The 24009-nt window shown below is 29.2% G+C and overlaps 1 protein-coding gene across 1 annotated transcript; it reads right to left on the minus strand.

The window, feature by feature from the left end:
* Window positions 1-2751: 2751 nt before the first annotated feature.
* On the minus strand, window positions 2752-23504 carry LOC111612364. Its single transcript, XM_023353570.1, has 10 exons — window positions 23365-23504; window positions 11829-12038; window positions 11586-11759; window positions 11415-11512; window positions 3858-3952; window positions 3600-3756; window positions 3411-3535; window positions 3133-3320; window positions 2950-3064; window positions 2752-2878 (listed from the first exon to the last, which is right to left on the minus strand). The coding sequence occupies exons 1-10, from the start codon at window positions 23468-23470 to the stop codon at window positions 2809-2811; spliced, it is 1338 nt and encodes a 445-aa protein (XP_023209338.1). The 5' UTR covers window positions 23471-23504; the 3' UTR covers window positions 2752-2808.
* Between the last annotated feature and the right edge of the window lie 505 nt (window positions 23505-24009).

Below are 24009 nucleotides of genomic sequence, written 5' to 3' on the forward strand. Positions count from 1 at the left end.
AACATATATATATATATATTTAAAATATAATTTTCATAGCATTTACTTTGTTATTTTGATAAAATGAAAAAGTATAAGAAAAAAATAATACAATTTAATATATTTTAAAAGATTTTTATCATTTAAGTTTAAACTTACTTTTATATAATTTATTAATCAGTTCTTTGTGCAGATGATCGATGTATTTTATAGTTTCTTCAATTATCATAGTCTATATAAATATATAAAATATATTTTTAATATGAGCTAATTTAAAGAAAATTTTTCTTCTTTTTATTTTATTTATTTTTTATTTTATTATTAAAATTTTTCTTATTTAACTAAGTTGTTATAATAATTTATAAATTACAAATTGAAAAAATATTAAATATTTTAAAAATTGTAAATACAAATTTACCTTTGAAATGTTTTTTGAACTTTTTAACGACGGAATTATTAATCGCAATTTTCTATATTCGTACTTGGTGCTTCTGCTTCTCTTTAGTTTTCGTTTGCATTTTTTTATTTCCATAATTTAAATTAGCTGTAGCAGAAAGTATCAGTTAGTTCCGTTTAACATCTGATTCGGATATTTATTAAATACATGTGGATTCGTGCTTACCACCCCAATGACATCATCGAGTTTTCCGACCAATCGCGCATCATCTTAAAAATACAACCAATAGATTAATCAATAATATTACGTCATTCTCCGGCACTCCAATAAGCTGCTTGTTTTTTAAAGTTTAAAATTATAAATGTTATTTTATTTAAATGTTGTTTGTTTATTTTATTAAATTTTAAAATTGTACTTAATTATTGTTATATCAGTTGTAAGATGTTTCTGGCTAATAGAAATAGTTAAAATTAAATTCATGGTCATTATTTTTAATTTTTTTGTTAAAATTTAGATATAAAATGATTTATTTTAGTAGATAAAAGTAAAAATACATATTCAAGTCGTAAATTTTAAAGTAGATAGATCTAAAAGTATGATATTAAGCAAATAAATCTGAACTTTTCCAATACGGTTTATAAACAATAGCATTTTTATTCATTGTAGAAGCATTATTTTTTATTTTTTTATGGGACCTAAACTAAGCGATTGATAGAATTACAAAGCTTACGGAAAAATACTGTTTCGAGTTTTTTCCCGCACAAATTTATTTTAGCGAACGTAAAATACGATTAGAGATGTTTTATGATTTAAGTCACCTTGAGAAACACGCGTAACTTCTTAGAAATCTATCATCTAAAGTATTTCAAAAAATTCTGAAAATTATTCAAGTCCATTTTACTTTTTTAACTGGTTTCATTCTCACGCGGAACAATAAAAACAATAAAGAAAGCTTTATTTTTATTTTTTTTCATGAAACATTAGTGGGGAGTTTCTTGTAAATTTAAAGCTGCTATCTGTTAATGTAAAGTCAAATATAAGAACGAAATTTGTTAAAATTTTGTTTTTCTTTATCTTCTAAAGTTGTTATATTAAAGAGGATTCGAAACATAATTTAAAATTTATTGATTTAATAAATAAATTAGAAATGTCACAATAAATGAAATGCAATAAAATATATATAACAGCTATATGAGAATTATTTTTAGGTAATTGATTTGATTAATTTAATGAAGGTTTATACCAAGTTGTACGTTTTTTTTCCTCGCCCAGAATTTAGATTAAAATTTATTTGTTGAAAACTAAAAAAGAAGAAATGTTTATTTTATTAAATATGTACTATACAGTACATAATTTGGATTATTTCTCCTCTAGTCTTTTAATAGAAATGTTTAAAATATGTAATGCTATCAAGTGATTTTCTGATATTTGCATAGTTTTTTTCAATTGTCATTATTTTGTTTTATGTATGTAGGTACTGTACAGTACATCGTTAATGATCTAAATTGGAATGCTTTAGAACATACGAGTATATTGACTGTAATCAATTATTTTTTCTGTTAAACTTCTCAATTTTCTTGACGATTAAATTAAATTACAGTAGACCCCTTATAACTCGGGTTCCTATAACGCAGATTGCTATAACGCGGCGAAAAAATTGCGACAGTATTCGTATAAAGACGCTAAAAGGGACGCGTAAAACGCGGTAAAACGTCATCGCCGACTCGTGTCGCGACAGGATTGGTCGAATCTGTACCAATAGTAGACGAGCAGCCGAACTACTTACACGCTACAGAGAGTTTAGACCGGTAAGTTGAGTTTACTATCGTCTGTACAGTATGTAAATTAGGTACCGTAAGTCTAATACAGCACTGTAATTTTATACATTTCTTGTGAAAGAAACATTTCTTATTCAACGGCCATAAAAATTATTTGTATTAATGATGTCTCCAAAGTTCAACGAATTTCTCGCAGAAAAATAACTTATCAGAAATCACGGCCGCCGTTTGGTGCGCTGCTCCGCGACGAAAACAAGCTTAAGCAATGGCGACGTCGAACGGTGCACACTCGGTAAGTAATCCTACAATTTTTTGTTTATAGCGTAGTTTATACGGATTATTTCCAAAAAATATATACGTATTTTGGAAATGTTGAGTCGAATTAGTCAAGAATCGATTAATTTTATGGAAGAAAACTTTTCAAACAGCCGTAGTCCCTAAACTGCACACGTGTCGGGCTGTGATTGGCTCATGTATTTAAGGATTCCTACAACGCGAAATTCGTATAACATGGAACGTATCTACCGCGTTATAGGGGGTCTACTTTATATTAATTATAAAATTAAAATAAACTGGACAAACGACAAATTTCTCTATATGATACTATTATCTTTATTTATGTACAACTTATTAAAAGGAGTTAATATCAATGTTTTATAATTTTGTATCCTCTATTTTTGGTGGTGATGTTTTTAAAGTTGTATCCGAAACATTATTCTTCACTCTGAAATAAAGCAATCTACATTAATAAATAATATAATCTGTGTTAAATCTGGTAACATAGTTTTTGCTCACATGTCGTCGTCATTATCATCATCATCATCTATTTGAGGTACTGCGAAAGAGACGAACTTTTTACGACTGATCTTTCTATTCCGAGCTGACTGTTCAGACCAGGAATCGTTAGATTCTATAAATTAAAAATTAATTACATTTAATCAATTTTGCATTTTTCTAAGTAAAAACGAAAATTTTTACCTGTTCGTTCGGCTTCCTTCTTTGTAAAACTAGGAGTTGAGAAAGAAAAAGCGGATTCTTTTTCGTGTTGAAAAATGCTTGTTGGAGAATCGGGTTGATAAACGGGATTATTCATTTGAGCTGGATACATTTCAATATTTATCGTAATCGGTGTATCATTTTTTATTTCTTCTTCTGTTTTGAATCGTCTACATTATAAATAAATTGTAATTCATACTGAGTTATTAAATAACTGTTAGGTTAACTATTTAATAATATTTAATATCTAGCATACTTACGAATTCCAAAATTGATTATATCTCCACCACCATACGAATAGAAAGAAAACGAAGAAAAGTGGAATTGTTGCGTATATAAAATACGTTTCTGTTTTATCCTTAAATATTTTTCTGCAATCCTTAAACTAAAATTATATCGTTAATTTTTTTAAATATGTTTTTAAAATTTAGGATAATGAAATTGCTTACATGATAATTGTCATAATCTTGATTGTATAATATTTCTCTCAACTGGTCAGAGGTAAATAAGGGTTTGGTTTCATCATTTGGATGAGTAATGGTGAAAAGAAAATAAAACGAACCATCGTTTCTTTTTGCATAAGTATAAATATTTATAGCGGTTTCTCTATAATAGTCCAAATGTTTAAATATCAAACACACTGATTAACAAAGAGTTGTATAAATCTTATAAATAAGCTTTATGGATTTAGATAAATTAAAAATTACCTAATAAATCTGATAGTAGCACGATTGCTTTTCTTCTTGATGTATTGTTCTGCTAATGTTATAATACCCGATACTACATCATTTTTCACTTCTGCCTTGGTTGAAATGTAATAATTATTAAAATTTATATCAAATTCGGGTAAATCTAGAATATTTAATTAATCCATTAAAATAAAATATTAAAGCTGATAAAATTTATATTCTAAAATGATTTGTTCGTTGTTGATCAAGAGGGATATAATGAAAGTGGGTATAAAGTGGACAATAGTTATAAGTAGGTTTTTTGTTTTTTTTTTTAAATAAAGCAAATGAATACTTTAAAATTATAATTTACAGTAGAGCCTCGATTATCCGACCCCCGATTAACCCACCGTCCTAGTCGGCAAATTTAAAATGTCCGCTAGTGATGTGGCGCTACAATACTTGGCTATGTCTTGGCTACTTTAATATTATTTTTACGTGTTTTAGCTGGCAACACTCATTCGACCATGAAAGGGAGCCAGCATTTAAAGGAGGCTTAATTTTCTAAATTTTAACGATACAATAGCGACGATTATTATTTAAAAAAATTTTTGTTAGGCTTAACACCGATGAAAATTCAACGCGAAGTAGGTTAATAGCGATATACTAATATACTATTCAATAATTACATGGGATATAATAATATACTACACTAATAATGGATTTTTTCATACTTTTCGGTTATCCGACTTTTCAATTCTCCAATTGGGTCGGATAATCGAGGCTCTACTGTATTTGCTTCGATTCACCTTTCTTCGTACATCAATTTATAGTTGGTTTAGCGTGAGAGAATTTTGTTTCATGCTAATTCGGACGTCTTAAACTAATAATATACGGTGTAATATTTAATTAAATGTTTATACAGTATTTATAAAATCAGTCATCATCTGTATATAATAAGTTACAAGCATTTTCATTGTAAAAGTTAATTAAAAATCCAATGTATTAAATTAGATATACTGTACAGTATTAACTTTACGAAATTTTATACGTGTGTGATATCTATCTAGCATTCCTATATTTGTAATGTCTAGAATATTATTTTTTATAAATAATTTATTTAAAATATTTTTGAATTATAGAAAGTATAAATTAAGGTGTAAAAATTTATTTTACATTATAAAAAAATTAAAGTATAATTTTCCATATAATTTAAATAAATTAAATAAAAGTATTTAGCAATATATGCAATGATCAATATTTTAACAACAATCCTAGTTTTGTGATTATAAAATACAACATACAACAAAAAAAGATATATTTATTGTGTTCTTGTGGTTAGGGATACATGGAGAAAGATCTGTAAACTTCAAATTTATGATTTGAAGTACGTGAGTTGACAACGAACATGCTGACATTTTCTGTTAATTGATATGTTTTCGGGTTTTTAAAGTGATACAAGTCACTTTTTTCAGTAACATCTGCATTTTTGCATTTTTTAAAACTAAATAAACTTATTTGTTAGCGTATTTTATATTTGAATACTTAAAAGTATCCAAATATAAAATAAAGAAAAAACTCGGGAAAAAATTAAGTTTATCATCATTGTTTTTAAGAAAAGATAACTTGTTTAAAATGTTCAAAAGTTATTTTTTGAATACATTTTAATTAATGATAATAATTAAGATACAATATCATTTTACAGTCCGATATTTTTACCGGTAATTTATACGGTAAAAATACGGTAATTCGGTAATTTATTTTACTCATTTTGCAATTCGTATTCAATCTATTCTTAGTTTTAGAGTTAAGAATCGAAGATCGATTGATGATTTTTGAATTTTTTTATGGAGAAAATCAGTAAAAATTATATCCAATATTGCAAAAATTGTAACTACATTATTTTCACAATATAATTAATATATACTCGTACTTCACTTCCTTTTATTGTTTTAAAAAATTGTATTCTAAAGTTTAGTTATAATAAATTGAAATTTTTCGTGAAATTCGAGGATGAGGCAATTTTAATATAAGTGTATTCTAGCATGAATTGCAACTGAATGAAGAATGATTGAAATAAATATACAGCAGTCTACAATTCTGCTGTTCTTGAATCGCTTTATATGAATTTAAAACATAATAAGAGTTTATTTATAATATATTAATTATAAATCATATTTATCAAATTCAAAATTAACATTTATTTTTTTATTTTATTTTATTTTTTTGTGTATTGTTCGTTAGGGATCATAATGAAAGATTATAGTCAACTATATAACTTATTTTTATTTCATTAAATTTACAGGAGAAGACAAGATAGATATTTGATTTCAGCCCCCTACAAAAACATATAGGCCTATCATAAAAGCAAATAACATCCCTTAAAACAAAAACAAAAAATAAATAAATAAATAAATAAAATAAAGTAAAAACAGGTAACAAATCTTAAGAGATAGCCTACAGCGCTTTTTTACATTTCAGTTTAAAATCAGGGACATCAAGATGTAAAAAATTCATCAAAATTATTAAGATTTTGCGATCTACGGTAGAAGAAAGACCATTGGGATAGTTTGTTTGTTTAGTTAAGTTACGGCAACGCAACACTTGGACTATCTGCCTAGGAAGAATGCCTTCCGGGAGGTCTTTTTAAGGGTAACTGGCCCCTATTCAGGCATTACAGACATGGAGAAACCTGGAAAACTCCACGTGGCCAGCCCGTCCTGGCGAGGCGCGAATCCACGACTGAATTCCCAGTGTTCAGGAAACGGAACCGCTAAGCCACTGGTGGGCCTTCTTTAGGATAAATTTAGACGATAAAAAGGAGTAAAAACGTAAGTAAATAAGCAAAGTTTTCTGGTAAAAATATGGTACTGATCAAGTGTGGCCTTTCGCTACATCCCTTTTCTTACATTGTTATTATTTCTAATGAAAAAATAAAATGTTAATTTTTTAAAATTTTGAAAATAGAATATAAAATACTGTATTTAAATCATTAATGCTTCGTTAAAATATTTAAATTATACTATAAGCCCAAAGAGTGGTGTTTAATATATTTATATCATTATCAGCATAAATTATATTAGATTAATAAGAAAATAAAAACTTCATTTAACTATTGATCTATATCATATTAAAGTTAAATAAAAAGTCATAATGAGAACGGTCTCTAACGAAATTCTGTTTGATGGGAAAATGTTGAGATGGAAAAATACTTTAAATTGATAAAAATTTTAATTGGATACTTGTTCATTACCTTATCAAAATATAAAATAGATAATATAAACAGATGATAATTAAGATCAATTTTAATACTGCAAGAGATGATTTATGACGAGACAAAGTTGGTGTGACGATGATTTACAATTGTATTAATATAATTGATAGCATTTTCTTGAAAATTATTTACTATTATTTAAAATATATTTAAAGAAAAGACAACCTACTAAAACTTTTGTAATTCAACACTGCTGAAATCTGCTATTATTTAGGCCTAATATATTTTTATTCCACAGTGTCCAAATAATGTATTTACAAATGATTTATAATCAATATACTAAATAGGTCTAAATAGAAAAAATATGAAAAATATTTTTATTAAATTTTTAATTAAAAATAAATAAATAAAATAGCTACTTTGTTGCGTCTGTGCTCAATACATAATATAATGACAAAAGAAATTGTTTTCTGAGGGAAAAACTAGCTGAATAAAATAAATCGAGTAGTTTACTTGTTGAGATTATTTTTCAGCTACATATGATCCGCTTATTTTTCAAATCGAGTAACTCCACAAAATAGAAAATAGAGAAATTGATAAAATAATAGGCCTACACCTCTCTTTTTTTAAAAATTGCTTTTAAAACATTGTAGAGTTTTTAAACAAACATTGTAGAATGTGTTACTACAGGTAAATTATGTAGAATTGGCCCTAATTTTCTCTTCTTAGGTGTCCCGGAAGCAAATTTTTACGACGACATACCCCATCATTACGTCATTCGTGTAGGCGAAGTTTACGGTATGACAAGACAAGCAGGAGACGGAGCACATTGAAAGTTCTTTTCGTTTATAATTAGAATTAAGGCTAAAAAAAGCAACGGATAGCTTTATTCAAAGAAACAAAAGTTACTTTCAGGTCATTTTTATATACATATCTATATACTGTATAGTATTTAAAAGCGAACAAAGTCACTTAGTTTACACGCTTCCTATTGATCAAATTTGGCAAATGAGGTCTGAAATTAAAACTTACGACCTCTAGATATGCAGAAAACTAAAAAAAATTTAAATAGCCTATATTTGGAGGACATCGAATTATTAACGATTTTAGCAATTTTTGATAGGTCACGTACCAGTGATAGTATCGTGTAGTCTATTATTAAAATCTTTTGCGTTGTACGATATTATGTATTCTAAGATAATTGTCTTAGCGTGTATACAGTATTTCGAATACATTTGTAACGTTTATATTTTCTCACGTGACTGGTTCAGTGCTTTGTTAATTAATGCCTATTTTAAATTATTATTCAGATTACTTTCTTTGCTATTAATAAGTGAGCTTCAAAATCTTTCACTTAAAGTAAGTTGTCGGCTTGAAATAGCTGTAAAGAATTTTGGACATTAAAAAACAATATTCTTGTCACGAAAAAAAATAAAAGAATGTCGTGGAAACAAACAGATGGATTAGATGTGATCCAGGTTGTGGAAAGAGACTATAATTTATGATTTATGAATATATTTCATTGATTGAAAATGATTATAAATACGAAATCAATTCCAATTATGTTACAGCTCAATGTTTTGAAATAAATAAATAAATATTTAACTTAATCACATTTAAATTTTCTGTGTGTAAGTTAAATATTTATTTATTTATTGTTTGATTGTCACATTAGCAGAGGCCTCCTCCTTGCAACTTGCAGCCTTTTATTAATTAATAAAATAAAAATGTTCTCTCTATTTTCTAATATTTTTTGTAATTATTTTTGTAATGTAACTACACACAGAAAATTTAAATGTGATTAGTTACATTACAAAAATAATTACAAAAAATATTAGAAAATAGANAAAATAAAAATTTTCAATTGAAAGTATTCTCGGGAGGACTCCCCGTGGCTGATCGTCCATGTGTTGCATTACCTTGTTCTATTCAATATATTTACGTTACAATTATCCAGATTAAAACTAAGAAATAAAAAAAAAAAAAAAAAAAAAAAAAAAAAAAAAAAAAAAAAAAAAAAAAAAAAAAAAAAAAAAAAAAAAAACTATAAAGCATGGATAAAAACGCGTTTTTAAGTGAAAACTTTGGTTTCGATACTTCTAGAAAAATATAAAAGATGCAAATAAATTTTGATTTCATATTTGTCGCACATAGAAAATAAAGAACATTGAATGGTATATATTTACAACTTAATTATTTGTGTATTCTCCCAAGTAATATTATTATTTACTAGGTCACTAATGGGCCAAAATGATAAAAGCGTCGTTTAAATCATAAAACTTTTTAAAAGTCATTTTTAAATATTTTTTTGACAATCACTGGAATTCGTTCATTTTTAGAAAAAATAAAATAATCCACCATTGTGAAAGATGCCGAAACGAATTTTTCGATCCGTGACGTTGGTCGATTTATTTTTTTTTCTGCCCTAACCGGATATTTCACGATCACGATTCATTTAATGGCCATGCAGTATCCGTATAGCTTAAATCTATAGGTAATATCGGGATAGTATTGATATGGATAACGTTAATATAACGTTATTTGTACCAGTCTTAGGTTGAGATTAACGTAATAACAATTATCTATATAATCAATTTACCTAAATATAAATTGTTCAATTTGTTAATAGAAGCCGAAATACTTATTTTATGTAAGACTGATTTATCCATCATTAAAAGATAATTATATAATGAACTAATAAAGAGGATCCGTACTGATATTCGCTGTTAGTTTATTACTTAATTACCTTTTAATGGAAGGCGTTAACGTCATAAAAAAACAAGCACTGTATTGTCTGTTAGAAAAGGTAGGGGTAGTCTTCTATTTCTTTGGTTAAAACTCCTAATAGAGCCCTCTCCCTTATAATGGAATCATAATTTTGTTATTGAGTAATTTGTATTTTAATATACAGTAAACAGTGTATTATAACAAAATTTCGGGTTTTTTTAATGCCAGTAAATGCCTTTTTCCTAACCACTTCTACAGTTTTTTTTTGCACTAACTTAATAAACAATAAAATACAGTAGAGCCTCGATTATCCGACCCCCGATCAACCGACCCCTCGGTTAACCGACCGTCCTAGTCGGCAAATTTCAAATGTCCGCTAGTGATGTGGCGCTACAATATTTGGCTATGTCTCGGCTACTTTAATATTATTTTTACGTGTTTTAGCTGGCAACACTCATTCGACCATGAAAGGGAGCCAGTATTTAAACGAGGCTTAATTTTCTAATTTTTAACGATTCAATAGCGACGATTATTATTTTAAAAATTTTTTGTTAGGCTTAACATCGATGAAAATTTCAACGCGAAGTAGGTTAATAGCGATATACTAATATACTAATTACATGGGATATAATAATATACTACACTAATAATGGATTTTTTCATACTTTTCGGTTATCCGACTTTTCAATTATCCGACCAACCCCAGTCCCCAATTAGGTCGGATAATCGAGGTTCTACTGTACAATAGATATATCAATAATAACAGGAGGAGGGACCGAATTATCTATACAGTATAAAGTTCGAGAAACATTTACTTCAGCGACAAGTTTACTTAGTAATTAAAATTGCTTATATATATCTGATAATGAACATTTCATAATAATGAACATAATTATATATTTTTTCCATACTCATTACGGGTTCGGCCAGGCACACAATGGGGCAGCCGAATAGTGAGACAGAACTCGACGTATTCACAACAAGATTAGGATTAATGGGTTAAGGCAATGCAACACATCGGCGCTTTGCCAAAGAGGATGGCTCTCGGGAATACTTTCTTTGGGAAACTAGGGATTAGACTTATGAAGAAAACCTAGAAAATTCAACACGGCAAGCCGGTGACCCAACTGCCAGTGTTCAGTGGTTTTATCCATTTGGGTATTGATGGGCTTATCCGGGACAGAAGAACCACCGAAAAATTTGTGGTTGCTCATCCGGATTCAATCCCGGGTTCACAAGAGCGGTAGGCTAGCACCTTGATGGCCGGTTGGCCGAGGTAATTAAAATAATTCTACTGTTAAAATTTAAGAATTTTTTAGTAAAAACATTCTTAGGTTGCTAGTTGATTTGTTAATTCTCAGTTCGCAAATATTAATTTGTATTTATCCTAAATTTTCCGAAAAAAATATATTTTTACAAAGTAAGAGTGATTTCATATAAAACACTCAGTTCAGACAAACTGATATTATAAGAGTAATTTTATATAATTATCTATTAATATCCACATTTAAAGAATGATTGTATTTGAAACTAAAAATTTTCAATTGAAAGTATTCTCGGGAGGACTCCCCGTGGCTGATCGTCCATGTGTTGCATTACCTTGTTCTATTCAATATATTTACGTTATATTTTAATCTCTAGCATGTAATATTTACCTCTGAAATATTTAAAGAAATTTCAACACAGACAGGAATAGCATTATTCCACAGGTCGTATTTAGGTGGTTCAGTTTCTTCTTCTGGAACAGATACACCTGAAAAATAGAAATCAGTTGCTTGTAGTAAGTATTTAAATCTTGTTATTTTGCTTTACGGTAGCAAACTTACCGGTACATTGATACAATATTTCGAAACCTCTAGCATTTCTTTTAGGATTTTGTTTACTAATTAAGACAACATAAGCTGTGTTGCCCGATTCTGTTGCTATTAATACCTTCTTGTTTTTCGATTTTTCTGTTAGGAGTAAAGGCGGAGGACCTCCAAAAATGTCGCTTTCATTACCTATATTAATAGTTAACCTTCTTTGAGTGTTTATACGTATTTGATACAAAGAAAATAAATTTGTTTTACCATAATTCTTAGATGATGATCCAATAAGAAGATAATCTCCTGCTTCATTATCTATATCAATGTATTTAATAGTCATTTCGGTCCTAACAGATTCTCGTTTAGAAGATGGAATTATACGCCAGTATGTGATCGAGTTCGGCTTGTATCTGTTGTTTTCTAACTTCGGTTTTAAAATATTTTCATCTTCAGTGCAGGTAGAATGAATGACTTCTAGTATTTTAAGAAAGAATATTATGAATTGGAATTGATTGATTATACACTTCTGCTTTAAAAGTTATATGTAGACTTTATTATTATGCAGTAAAGAAATCTTTCAAAATTTTTTACATATTATAAAGAATATTTTTAGTGGTATCCGGATGATTTCACTACAGTAATATTTTCCAATCCTTTTCAATTAACAATCACGATTCCCATGGGATCGTTCAAGTATTATATCAACAAAAATTTTTCCTGTTTTGATCCTCCGTCCCTCATCACCACCAGCTATCAGAAATCAAGGTACTCTCTTCCCTAATTATATCATCGGGACAGAAGTTAAACCGTTCTTAAATACATAGAAATTACTTTCAGAGATTTTTGTTATGATTAGGGAAAAATAACTGTCTTAATCATGGAAAATTTAGTTTATTGTCAGAATTAACAAAACGAATCAATTATATCACTAATAACGTTCTTTATGTAAAGTTTAGGATCTCACATACAGTATGCTAAGGAGAATTTGATAAACAAAAAATTATGCATAAAACTACGAATATCGGGAATTATGAATAGTAGTTAAACGTACAGTATAGGTTTTAACCGCAATGCTTGTGAATTTATCAAATTCTCCAGTAATTATAAATACTCTCCAGTATTACACGTTTAACTTGATTAACGAACCATGCTTTGACCGGTAGAGATTGATAAAAAAAAACTCAAATTATGTGCAATAGCACATAATTTGAGTTTTTTTGCTTTTAAAAATGCTTATTAGATATTTAATAATTGTTCAAAAATTTTTTATAATAATAATTTTTAATTTAAAAAAAAATTTTTAACAAATGTTAAACAAACATTTATATTTTATAAGTTATGGCAACGCAACACTTCGGCGATTTGCCTAGGGGTTGCATTCCGGGAGGTCTTTTAAGGGAAACTGGCCTCTATTTAGGCCGTTACAGACGTGGGGGAAACCCAGAAAACTCCGTGGCCAGCCCGTCCGAGCGAGGCTCGAATCACGACCAAACTCCCAGTGTTCAGGGTACGAAGACCGCTTTGGCACTGGTGGGCCATAAAATATAAATGCTTAGTATAATTTTTACTAGGACATCGCGCGACTTTGTCGTATCGTGATAGAATTGAAGTGGGGCAGGAAAGTAAGAAGTGATCCATGCACTTAGGAACAGAAGAGGCGAACGAAGAACAAAACAATCGATGCCGATTGCTTTGTTCTTATGTTTTGTTCGTTTTTCGCGCCTATTTTCCGTTAGGCGCACGCAATGCTGTTTTTATTTTTAATCCCTAGGCCTAAATTCTGTTAGGCGTGCTCACGAGAGAGCACGGACAATTATATGCCTGACAGTGAAACCTATATCGAAAACGAAGCCATGAACTCCTATTTTATTATTAATACATTTAAATGGACCCTCGTTGCATTTTTTGAATTCAGGAGACCTTGAAACGTCGAGAAATGCAAACGAATTTAGAGGTAATTTCTGTATGTATGTTAGTGTGTGGGGGGCACGATTTTGTTCATCCTCTTTGAAGCTTAATAACTCCTGTGCTTTTTGTCGAAAATTTTTGAAATTTTGCAGGGAGGGCGATTGATGCTATTAAATTTTGTTGGTTAAAAGTAGACGGGGAGGGAAGATAAAGGGGATGATGTGTCATATCTCGAATGGAATAGGACTTAATGAATATTTTACTCGTTATTAGCATTTACAATTTTTTTTACAAAACTCATCTCTATCCTCAAAATCAAACATTGTGCCAATCTTTAATAATTAATAATAGGATATTGTATTTAATAAACTTTTTACAATAGATGGCGCTACACACAATTTTAATTCTTTTTGCTGGAAAAGTTACGCTACTCGTTGCCGGATTTTTTACTTTGTTACAATATACCCCGTACGTTTTGAGACATTTCAAATATTGTATTTGTTTTTAAATTGTTTTTTCGCTTATTGAATTTAATCGAGTTAATAAATTAAATTTTTAAGGGTTAAATTTTGTGAATTTTATGCTTATCTGTGATTATTTTACTTGGGATTTAAGGGGCTTGGGGCTTTTTAAATAAGTTTTTCAATGATTAACTACTGTATTAAATTTTACTTATTTTGGATACAATTCAACTAATAATTTTGTCGTGATTTCATGCTTTTTTGTGATTATTTTTAAATATAATACAAAATACAATTATTTTTATCTAGAAGTGATTGAAAATTGTGCGTAATCACTAGCAATTTTAATAAGTTTTTCGTTTTATTAACCATATTTTTCAGAATATTAAAGTAATTATTATTATTAAAACTTTAATATGATTCTCTACACAATTTTTTTCGTAATTCAAACGCAAATCACAAAATGAACAGAAAGAAAAAAACAGTTAAAACATTTCACATATGGGATGATCGTAATTAAGATATCCCGTTTAATGCTGTCTAGAGAGAAATTTAGCTGTTCAAATGGAACCACATTTTGTACGGCGATGTTTAAGGATACGAAAAAGACATTTCTACAGAAACTTTGTACCAAGGTGAGCCTTGATACAAAGTTTCTGTAGAAATGTCTATGGAACTTTTGGGACTGCAAGCCGTGTGGTTTGAAATTGCAGTTATTTTTAGTTATTTTTAATCTACTATACAATGTGATTTAAATTAAGTAGTGAACGAAATATGAATTTGAATTGAATATATTATAAAATAATTATTTTACTAGTATACTTTATTAAATAGGTATACTATTTAATAAAGTATACTAGTTAACTTGGCTATTAGGCAATAAATGAAATAACATACTTTTCCCGAGGAAGAATTATCGTGAAGTGCTATTTCTGACGTTCCAAGCTCGCATGACACATATTTTTAATGTATGTCATAAGATGACACTATGCATACGCAATCATCATTTTTTTTTATTTCGAAAAGTATAGAATATTTAGGACATTTTTCTTTTAGGCTAAATAATTGAAAATTTGTTTCCTACAATTTAATTCTTTTAAAATAAATCTCTTTAAACTATAATAGTTCAGAATAGTGTATATTATCGAAACTTGTATTGATAAAATTACTGTATATTTTGTGCTTGTATTTCATACTTTTTTAAACAAAGTAAATGTTTAGAAAAGTTAGAAACTACATAGGTCTACTGTCATTAAGTTTATTAATGCGTACCAGCAGCGCCCGCAGACTATCGAAAAAGGGGGACATAAGCTGCAAAAAAGGGGTATCGTACATTATGCAAGGAGCTTCAAACTCTATAATTCAGCGTCAAATCAGCTCTCCCATAAGATGGCCTGATTGCACTAGGGGCTAACTTGGCCTGGTTTGAAAACCACATTCATGGTTTTCACTTTGGGCAGAAAACACTAATCAAGGCAAAGGAACAGGACAAAGGGGAAAAAATTTCCAGCATAAGATAGAAGTTTTGATACCACAGAGTGAACTGGAAGAATGAATAAAAGTATACAGTTGCTTTAATTTTGCTATTTATTGGAAAATTCGGTCAATTAAGATGATGATTAAAAAATCCAGCAACGAGTTACGTAACGTTCCTGGCTGTTATGAGATTTTGTTTAAAAATTAACTTTTATATTTTTTATGTGCTGTGTTGTTGCAAGCAAATGCAGTGATCCATGATTTAGATGCCATGCAACTCAACATGTAATGAAAAGTATTTCTATAAGAAATTCAAGGATCTGGAGGAATTTTCAAATTAATCACAAATTTGAATTAAAAACATTCANTAAAACTTTTTATATTTTTAATTATTATCGAATGGCAAAAAGCTTAATTTTGTGGATAGTGATGAGTTTCGTAAAAAAAAACTGTAAATGCTTATAACTAGTAAAATCTTCATTAAGTCTGACCTCTCTCAAAATAAGACATATGATACCTTTCTATCTCTCTACCCCCTCGACATTTAATCACCAAAATTTTAATAGCATCAATGACCCTTATGTAGAAGCTACCATGCCAAATTTCGTTTCTTAATCATTACCTCATCCTGAGATATTAAACGAAATAGATGCTCGCACACGTCCACAAAATATTATTTACTTTTATGGGTTCAGGAAGTCTCAAAACACGGAGATTTGCAAAAATACTCGGAGGGTCAAATTTGATACGATTCTAATACTTCCTTTGCTATACATAACAGGTGGAAAAGAAAGGTTTTTTTTTTTATTTTACTTTCCCGGCTGTTATTTATAAGAGGGAAAGTATGACGATCGGTCAAAAAATTGCCCTTCCCAAGATTTTTATATTTTTGGATTTAGGACATCTTGAAACGTCGAGAAATGCAAACCAATTCGGGGGTAATTTCTGTATGTATGGATGTTAATGTGTGTGAGTGGGGAGCACGATTTTGTTCATCCTGTTTGAAGCTTAATAATTCCTGTGATTTTTTTTCGAAAATTTCTGAAATTTTGCAGAGAGGTTTGCTTATTAGGGAGATTAATGTTATTAAATTTTGGTGATTACAGGTCGAGGGGGTAGTTGCCTAACTTGCGTAAAATCAGATTTAAATTAAATGAAATAATGGAATGCAAATGAATTGTATTAAGTAAAATCGAATGTAATAAATCTGAGGTATAAATTATGTGATAAGTCAATCTGATATTTTTCGTTAAATGTTTAGTATTTTTGTCATTTTCCATAGAATAAATGTCATATTTGTACGATAGAGAAGCATCGGTTATCACCGATCTTAGAAGTTTAGCCTTCGTTTCAATTAAATAAACTTGATTAGAGCAATTCAATTTATTTATTTCATTTCTGAACAATTGACATAAAAGTTAAATATCTTTTTATAGTACAGATCTTTGTTCTTGTGAAGTTTAATTGAGTCGTATTTCTGATAAATTCAATAAAGGGACTTGACTTACTTAACTCTTTCGTAACATATTCATTGATTTATCAGCTGTTAAATTTAGATGAATGACCTTCCTACTTATTCAAATACCATTTTACTTTGCATCAAAAATAATTTAAAAATAAACTTAAGCTTTCACAACGGGATTCTTTTCTCATTCACGATATATTATTTATTAATCCCATTTTTCTTTCAGAATATCCATTATATTTTAAAATTTGTTTTAAATTTTGAAAAAATCTGAAACTCAATTACATTAAATTTGATTTATTTTCAAAATTATTAACAATTGATATAATTTTTGGCCTGTTTCGATTAAATTAAAAGTTTCTCATGAAAAATCAGTATCGGAAAAATAATAGTAAATTTTACAAGCGAATTTTCTCTATTTGTATTGATATAAAGTTCATTCGGTATGTAACTTACGACTGAAAATTTTGCAAATGTTTTATTATGTCAGACGATTGAGAACTAATAGTTATCACTTAAATATTTACAGTTGGCAATTACTAATATAAAAGTCGTCGTGCGTGTTGTGAATTCCTTATAACTCCTGCAATTTTTGTCCAGTCCAGATGAAATTTAGGTTATGTTCGTTTTATGTTCTGACGGAAAGTACGGGCTTCTTATTTTGCGAAAATATTAGCTATAGAATAAACATTATATCTATTTCGGATCGGTGTTCGCCCTTACGTTGCAGTGACATGCAGTGACCAGGTGACGTTCATGCTTGAGGAGGAAATTTCCCTTAAGTTGCACTTTACATATTTTGGCAAATGGCCTAAAAACTTACTTTAAACTTACTTCATTAAATTTAAATTAAAAAAAAAATGATAGCTGTATCGTGTCACTTCTATAACCATTTTTTTTTTTTTTTCATAGTGACCATGTGACGTATTATCCAATCGGAAGTAATGATGTAACGAGCCCGTTATTTAGAGTTTATGGCTCATCTATTTAATGTACGTACAAATTCATCTTTGTTTTATCAACGTGGAATTAAAAAGACTCGCTATTTTGTCGGAAAAAATGCCTAGGAGAAAGCATAAGATGAAAATTGTTCAGGTAAATTCTAGATCTAAAAGAATAAGAACAACCGAGATTCCCCTGAAGTCCGTGAAGTCTGACTTGATGAGCAACATCGAGTAGAATGGCTTTGTCAAGGGCTGCAGAAACAGCATCACAGCGTCAAGCTCGACTTCTCTAATCTTCAATCTCTACTTTCTCATAAAAATTATTACCTCACGCTTGACGGGCGAATGTCTAGTAAATATATATGATTGCGCCCAGTGATTAAGTATGAGATCTATAATTAGTTTTATATAATAACTTTGAAAATTCCACTTACTTAATCTTTATTTGCATTATATGTTCATGTTCTTCTACTTTAGATACCTGCAACTTAATGTTAATTTTCTTTAGTTAGATTAAGTGGAAGTTTTAACAGTAATGGGAACTTCCGTCCTACAGTAAATCAATCATGAGTTCCTGTGTGTGCCCAAATTTACCTGGCTATACAGAGTAACCATTATTACAATTAATATTAGTCCTGAACACTACTAGTTAATCACTTACGATTATTTTACTTTTACGTTTTCGCCAATTTTGTCATAACGTTTCTCATTAAAGTGAGCTACTAACACATCTATAGTTTGATATTGATATGCTTTGCCAAATTTTAGTCTAAACGACTTTTCAAATACCGCCTTATTAACTTCATCTACTAAATTAAAAAGAATTGATGTCAATCGAGACACAGTCCCACGAATTGTTATCCCTTTTAGAATAATCTTAACACTCAATGTCTAGCTCCAGAGGTTTTGGAAAGTTAATAACAAAAATATTTAGAATTTTTATTATTAACTTTTCAAACATTCGAAGCATTCAAATAAAGACGTTGCTTGTGTGACTTGGTAACGTTAAGAAGACCATGACTCAATAACGGATTTTACGGCAAGTACTAAAACTTATTTGCAAATTTTTATTTACAAACTTTCTTGGATGCAATGTGGTACAAAAAGTTTCATGGTTGCAGATTTCTTCAGACTTGAGTATACCACACTCTGTTTATGGTCTGCACAAGTCAAGTTTTCTGTAAATTCTTATACTGTAGATATATATTCCTTTCTACAATATTTCCCTTGTATTAACTGCTGTTCCATAGTGTTTGTGCAAAAATTCATCACATAGGGTAACTCTTCACTACTTACTCATTTTTCCCGTTCTCTAACGATTTATGATATAGATCTAGTTCATATACACACTTCAAATAGCACATGCCCATTTTCTCTGCTATGCTCAAATTTTCATTGATGACTGGCATATAAATCTAGACATTCTCCAACTCTGTTGTCTAGCGACACAATCTAGCGCTGGTAGTAACATCCAAAGAAAGCAGCTGAAATCGATAACCAACTCCATTTATGACTTATGATATTCGGTTTGTATGTACGAGGCGTGCCCGGAAAGTAAGTACCGTTTCGTTCTACCGCCATTGCAGTGGTAGTATCGCAGTTCAGCGCCTGCGCACATGTCTCTCTGGTTGATTATCAGTCCATTACAGCCGGATTGTGTTGTTTTTTCACGTGTTAGTGAGCGTTCAAAATGTTTAAGACTATTGCCGATCCCGCCGACTGTGAAGTGCATTCTGTAATACGGTTTTTGAACGCAAAGAATGTTAAGCCAGTTGAAATTCATCGTCAACTTGTAGAGATTTATGGTGAAAATGCAATGAGTGATGGAATGGTTAGAAAGTGGGTTCGACAATTCAATGCTGAACGCACTGATGTTCATGACGAAGCATGGAGTGGCTGGCCTTCTGTTGTCAATGATGGTTTGGTTGCAAAAGTGAATGAAAAAATTCCTGAAAACAGACGGTTCACAATAAGATTGCTTTGTGATGAGTTTCCACAAATTTCAAATACTGTTTTGCATGATATTGTTGCAACAACCGATGTTCAGCAGTGGCTGTCTTCACTGGCGGCATCTTTCTTTGAAGAGGGTATAGACAAGTTGGTTTCCCGATATGACAAATGGCTGAACAATGGTGGTAACTATGTAGAAAAATAGTTTCAGACATGCTCTTTCATGTAAAAATAAATTTTGTTTTGAAAAAATATTTTTTATGCGAGTTTTTCCAAAACGGTACTTACTTTCCGGTTAAGCCTCGTATATAGTAACTACATCCTGTTTTGTTGGTATTTTTCATACATTAGCATATGTAGTGGTACAATGGAAGCCTTTTTTTTTCTTTTCTTTCACTTCTCTTTTTGATAACTTATATTAATTAAAACAATTATTAGAAATTAGTGATAAGACTAATTACAGCAAGAAACGCAAAAAAAAAGAACAATGTTTGCCCAAAATAGTCTAGATATGACTTACTTATTAGCGTTAAGCGAAAAAAAAGGAAAATACTCCGTCCTACGCCATCCAGATAATTAACGTCAATTATATATGCTATATATACATCGCTAGTATATTATTCCTTATGCAAAAATCTTTATCATCGAAGTTAAAAAGAGATTTACTGCCCAGATTTCCAAAAAGCGCAATTTAAAAAAAAAACAATCGAATACGATTCAATATTTAATTAAGTAAGTGACTATGAGAAATGTAACGCATATAAAATAAAAAAAAAAATGTTTTATATCTTATTTTTTCCAATCGCTTTACATCCAATCTCTATTCCGTATTATGGGATATGTCTGTGACTTTTAACCAATCAATTCTAGATGTCTCATTATCCGAGATATCTTTAACTGGATAACTCTTTTCAGAGTTATTCAGTTAAAGATCATAAATCCTAGATCACCTATGGCGGATAATCAATCTTAGTTAATCAGGAAACAGCTAATTACGGGTCTCTTATATAATTACTGGTGTCATCTTTAACCAATCAGCGATTGGTATCTGTTCAATTAATCGGTTGGCATTAGATTTCTATTGGATAACCGCTCAACCAATAAGAAACCTGCTGCAAAGTTGTATAACATCCGACAAGTCATAGGGCATGCTGATCACTGATTGGTCATTGTTATATTTTATTGTTATTCAAATAATATACTACTTATATAATGATGTAGTAAAGCACAAAATTAATTGGAATTATATCAATCAAACCGATATATACCTGGCTTGTCTCCTGTAATTTACTAATAATTTGTTCTATCTTATTTCACTGGGGAAATATAAGAATGTGCTAATAGTTGCTTGTGGATAATTCGAATCAGAATATTTTTTCCCATCCATTACTCATGTTGGAAGTGAGGTGTTCATGGGGATAGAGATGATGTGCTAATTCGGTCTAGTAGATGGTCATTGATCGATAGTGTATGACGTATCGAGAGGCCAGGAAGTAGTTGCCCATTTGATCTAGTAGGCTACACAGACTAGACAGATATCGATTACACAATCTAGTGTTGATAAATCGGTTTTAATTTGTAGCACATGCGAAATGACTTACATCTGCAGTACTTTATTCATGTAAAACTGAAAAATATCTAATTAGTTCATTATTTTTATATTGTAATTTTGATGTTTATAAGACTCTTTAGCAGGAAAAGATAAATAACTTATTATACAATGACAAATCATTACTTATATATAGAATTTTGTGTTTATTATTACTAATGTATATAATACGTATACTATTTAACATTTATTGAACGTATACACCTATTTTATTTATAAAATCTATTCATAATTTTAATTCTAATTAGGGGAGAGTTGCCAAAATAGTATTACTCAGGTTGTCTTATATTCTCTATTTGATACTCACCAGTACGCAAGTTAACATTGAAAATTGTAACTTGACATATTTGATTATTTTGCATAAACAAATACATTATTTAAGTATTAAATAATGTATTCGTTCGTTTGTAAGATCATATTTTGAGACAATAAAACAATAAAAGATGGCATGCTTTTTAGTATGCTCCACAACTTTTATGAATTCATTTCATGCACTGGATCATTATTTTCTATAAGTACTTGGTTTCAGAGGAAGCAAAATCATTCTTTATTAACAGAAACGACGATAGCTTGTTATGTAATAGTTTAAAATAGATTTTAATTATTTGTATACTCGTAAAATGACACCATATCGCTGTCATGCGATGGCGGATCTAATGAGAATTAATGTGATCATAACTTACAAGCTTCATAAATTGATCAAAAAGTTACATTAATCGTACCTGATTTTTTTAATGTGTGTAGCACGTACAGAACGAACAGCCATCTGTCAAGGTTTTTGTGTATATTTTACATTAGTCATTTATTTAGTTAATATATTAACTACTAGATGTTACTTATACTCGGTGATAACAAAGAAATCACACTTCTTCAAGGAAGAAGTGTGATTTCTTTAAGTTACCTATACGGATTAGGCATCACTTCACCATAAACTAAATGGGCATGGAATAGCATTATTAATCTATAACTCGTAAAAATTTTGATTTCGTTAAAGTCACTAATTTAAATAAAAAGCTGTAATCTGTAATATCAAAAAGATTGCACCCAATGAATAATAAAATGGTATAAAGAATTATTTTTGAAATATATTCTTATAAGTAAGAAAGCTAAGATATTTATATAAAATACATATGATATCCATAGATTATCTACAGTGTGGCCATAATTAAAGTTTTCCTATTCACAGCACAGAGTGCTCTGAATAGGAAAACTTTTTAATTAAAGTTTTTAATTTAACTTAATAATTATAAATATATTTAATTTAATTATTATTTATTAAATATATAATTGACCACTCTGTACACGTAGTAAACCTGTTATTTTTAAAATCTGATTGATTCCAAGAAACGATCATTGAGCCATCGTAAATCGCACTTTTAATAACATTATCTTTGGTGTATTAGAGAGATTCTGTATAGGTTACTGCACCGAAATGGCCAATTAAAAAAACTACAGTATTTAGTTATAGTATTTATACAATTATAGTAGAAAATTCTACCAATCGAATAGATCATAAATTCTAACTGTTCATTAGCTTATACTTTAGTAAACATTTTTCTTTATAATAAATTTTAATAATTTAAAAAGTAAAAGCATTTTCCGAAACTAATGTTTTTATAATACAGTATTCTCTATTCATTGTCATGCTTTCAAATGAATAAAGTTTCTAACATCTGAATTATATTGGTGATATTTTTTAAAGTACTGACTGAAAAAAATAAATTTATGTAGAAGGATGCAAATAACTATAAAATAAGTATTTATAGAAGTGATTTATTGAATATAAATTTTTACTGTTCATTTATTTTTTCAGTTATATATATATATATATAACTATGGAATATTGCTAAAAACGCGACAAAATTGCTTTAATTTTTTTTATTTCTAAACATTGTAAAAACAAAATGAAATTAGAAATGTCAAATGATGATAATTAAATTTATGATAAATTCTTTCTCATATACATGAACGGATATAATAAACTTACCACTCAAAGATACTTGAAGTAAGAAAGAAAACAAAAGAATAGCTGTGAAATAGTCCATTTTGCTTAATTCAAATAACAATTTCCAACAGCTTTGGATATGTCTCATGTTATTATTCACGCCTTTGGTAATAGCGTTATGTCTCTTATCTTTTTAATATTTTCTATTCATTATCTATATCGATGATAAGCGTTATTTTTAGTTTAAAGTTCACTTGGGATATCACACATTTTAATTTTGCATCAATGTTGCCGGGTCAAGGGATTTGCTCCTAGATCTAGGAAATTTTAATTGTCAAAGAAAAAGAGATTTTTTGTAAATTTTTGGTAACTTTTATTAAAACTTATTTATATTTAATAAAATATTTTAATTTTTTCTAGTAGCTAGTAAAAGGATAGTATCATAAACGTTAAGAGCAAAAATTTTGTTTTTTTATTTCCTTAAAATTTATATATAACAAGGGAAGTCATATCGAACGAAAAACAAATCATAGAAACATTTTATTACGTACATAATTAAATGTTACTAAACTTCTGTAAAAATTATCACAGACCTCTTACACTATGATTATGATAGAGCTAACTGAAGAGGTAGCTAAAAGACTATTAAACACAGGTAAAATGAACTGGAGTATTGCAGACAGTAAT

This window comes from Centruroides sculpturatus, unplaced genomic scaffold (genome assembly GCF_000671375.1).
Source record: "Centruroides sculpturatus isolate CEXI.00-Female unplaced genomic scaffold, Cexi_2.0 scaffold3, whole genome shotgun sequence".
In the NCBI taxonomy this organism is placed as follows: Eukaryota; Metazoa; Arthropoda; class Arachnida; order Scorpiones; family Buthidae; genus Centruroides; species Centruroides sculpturatus.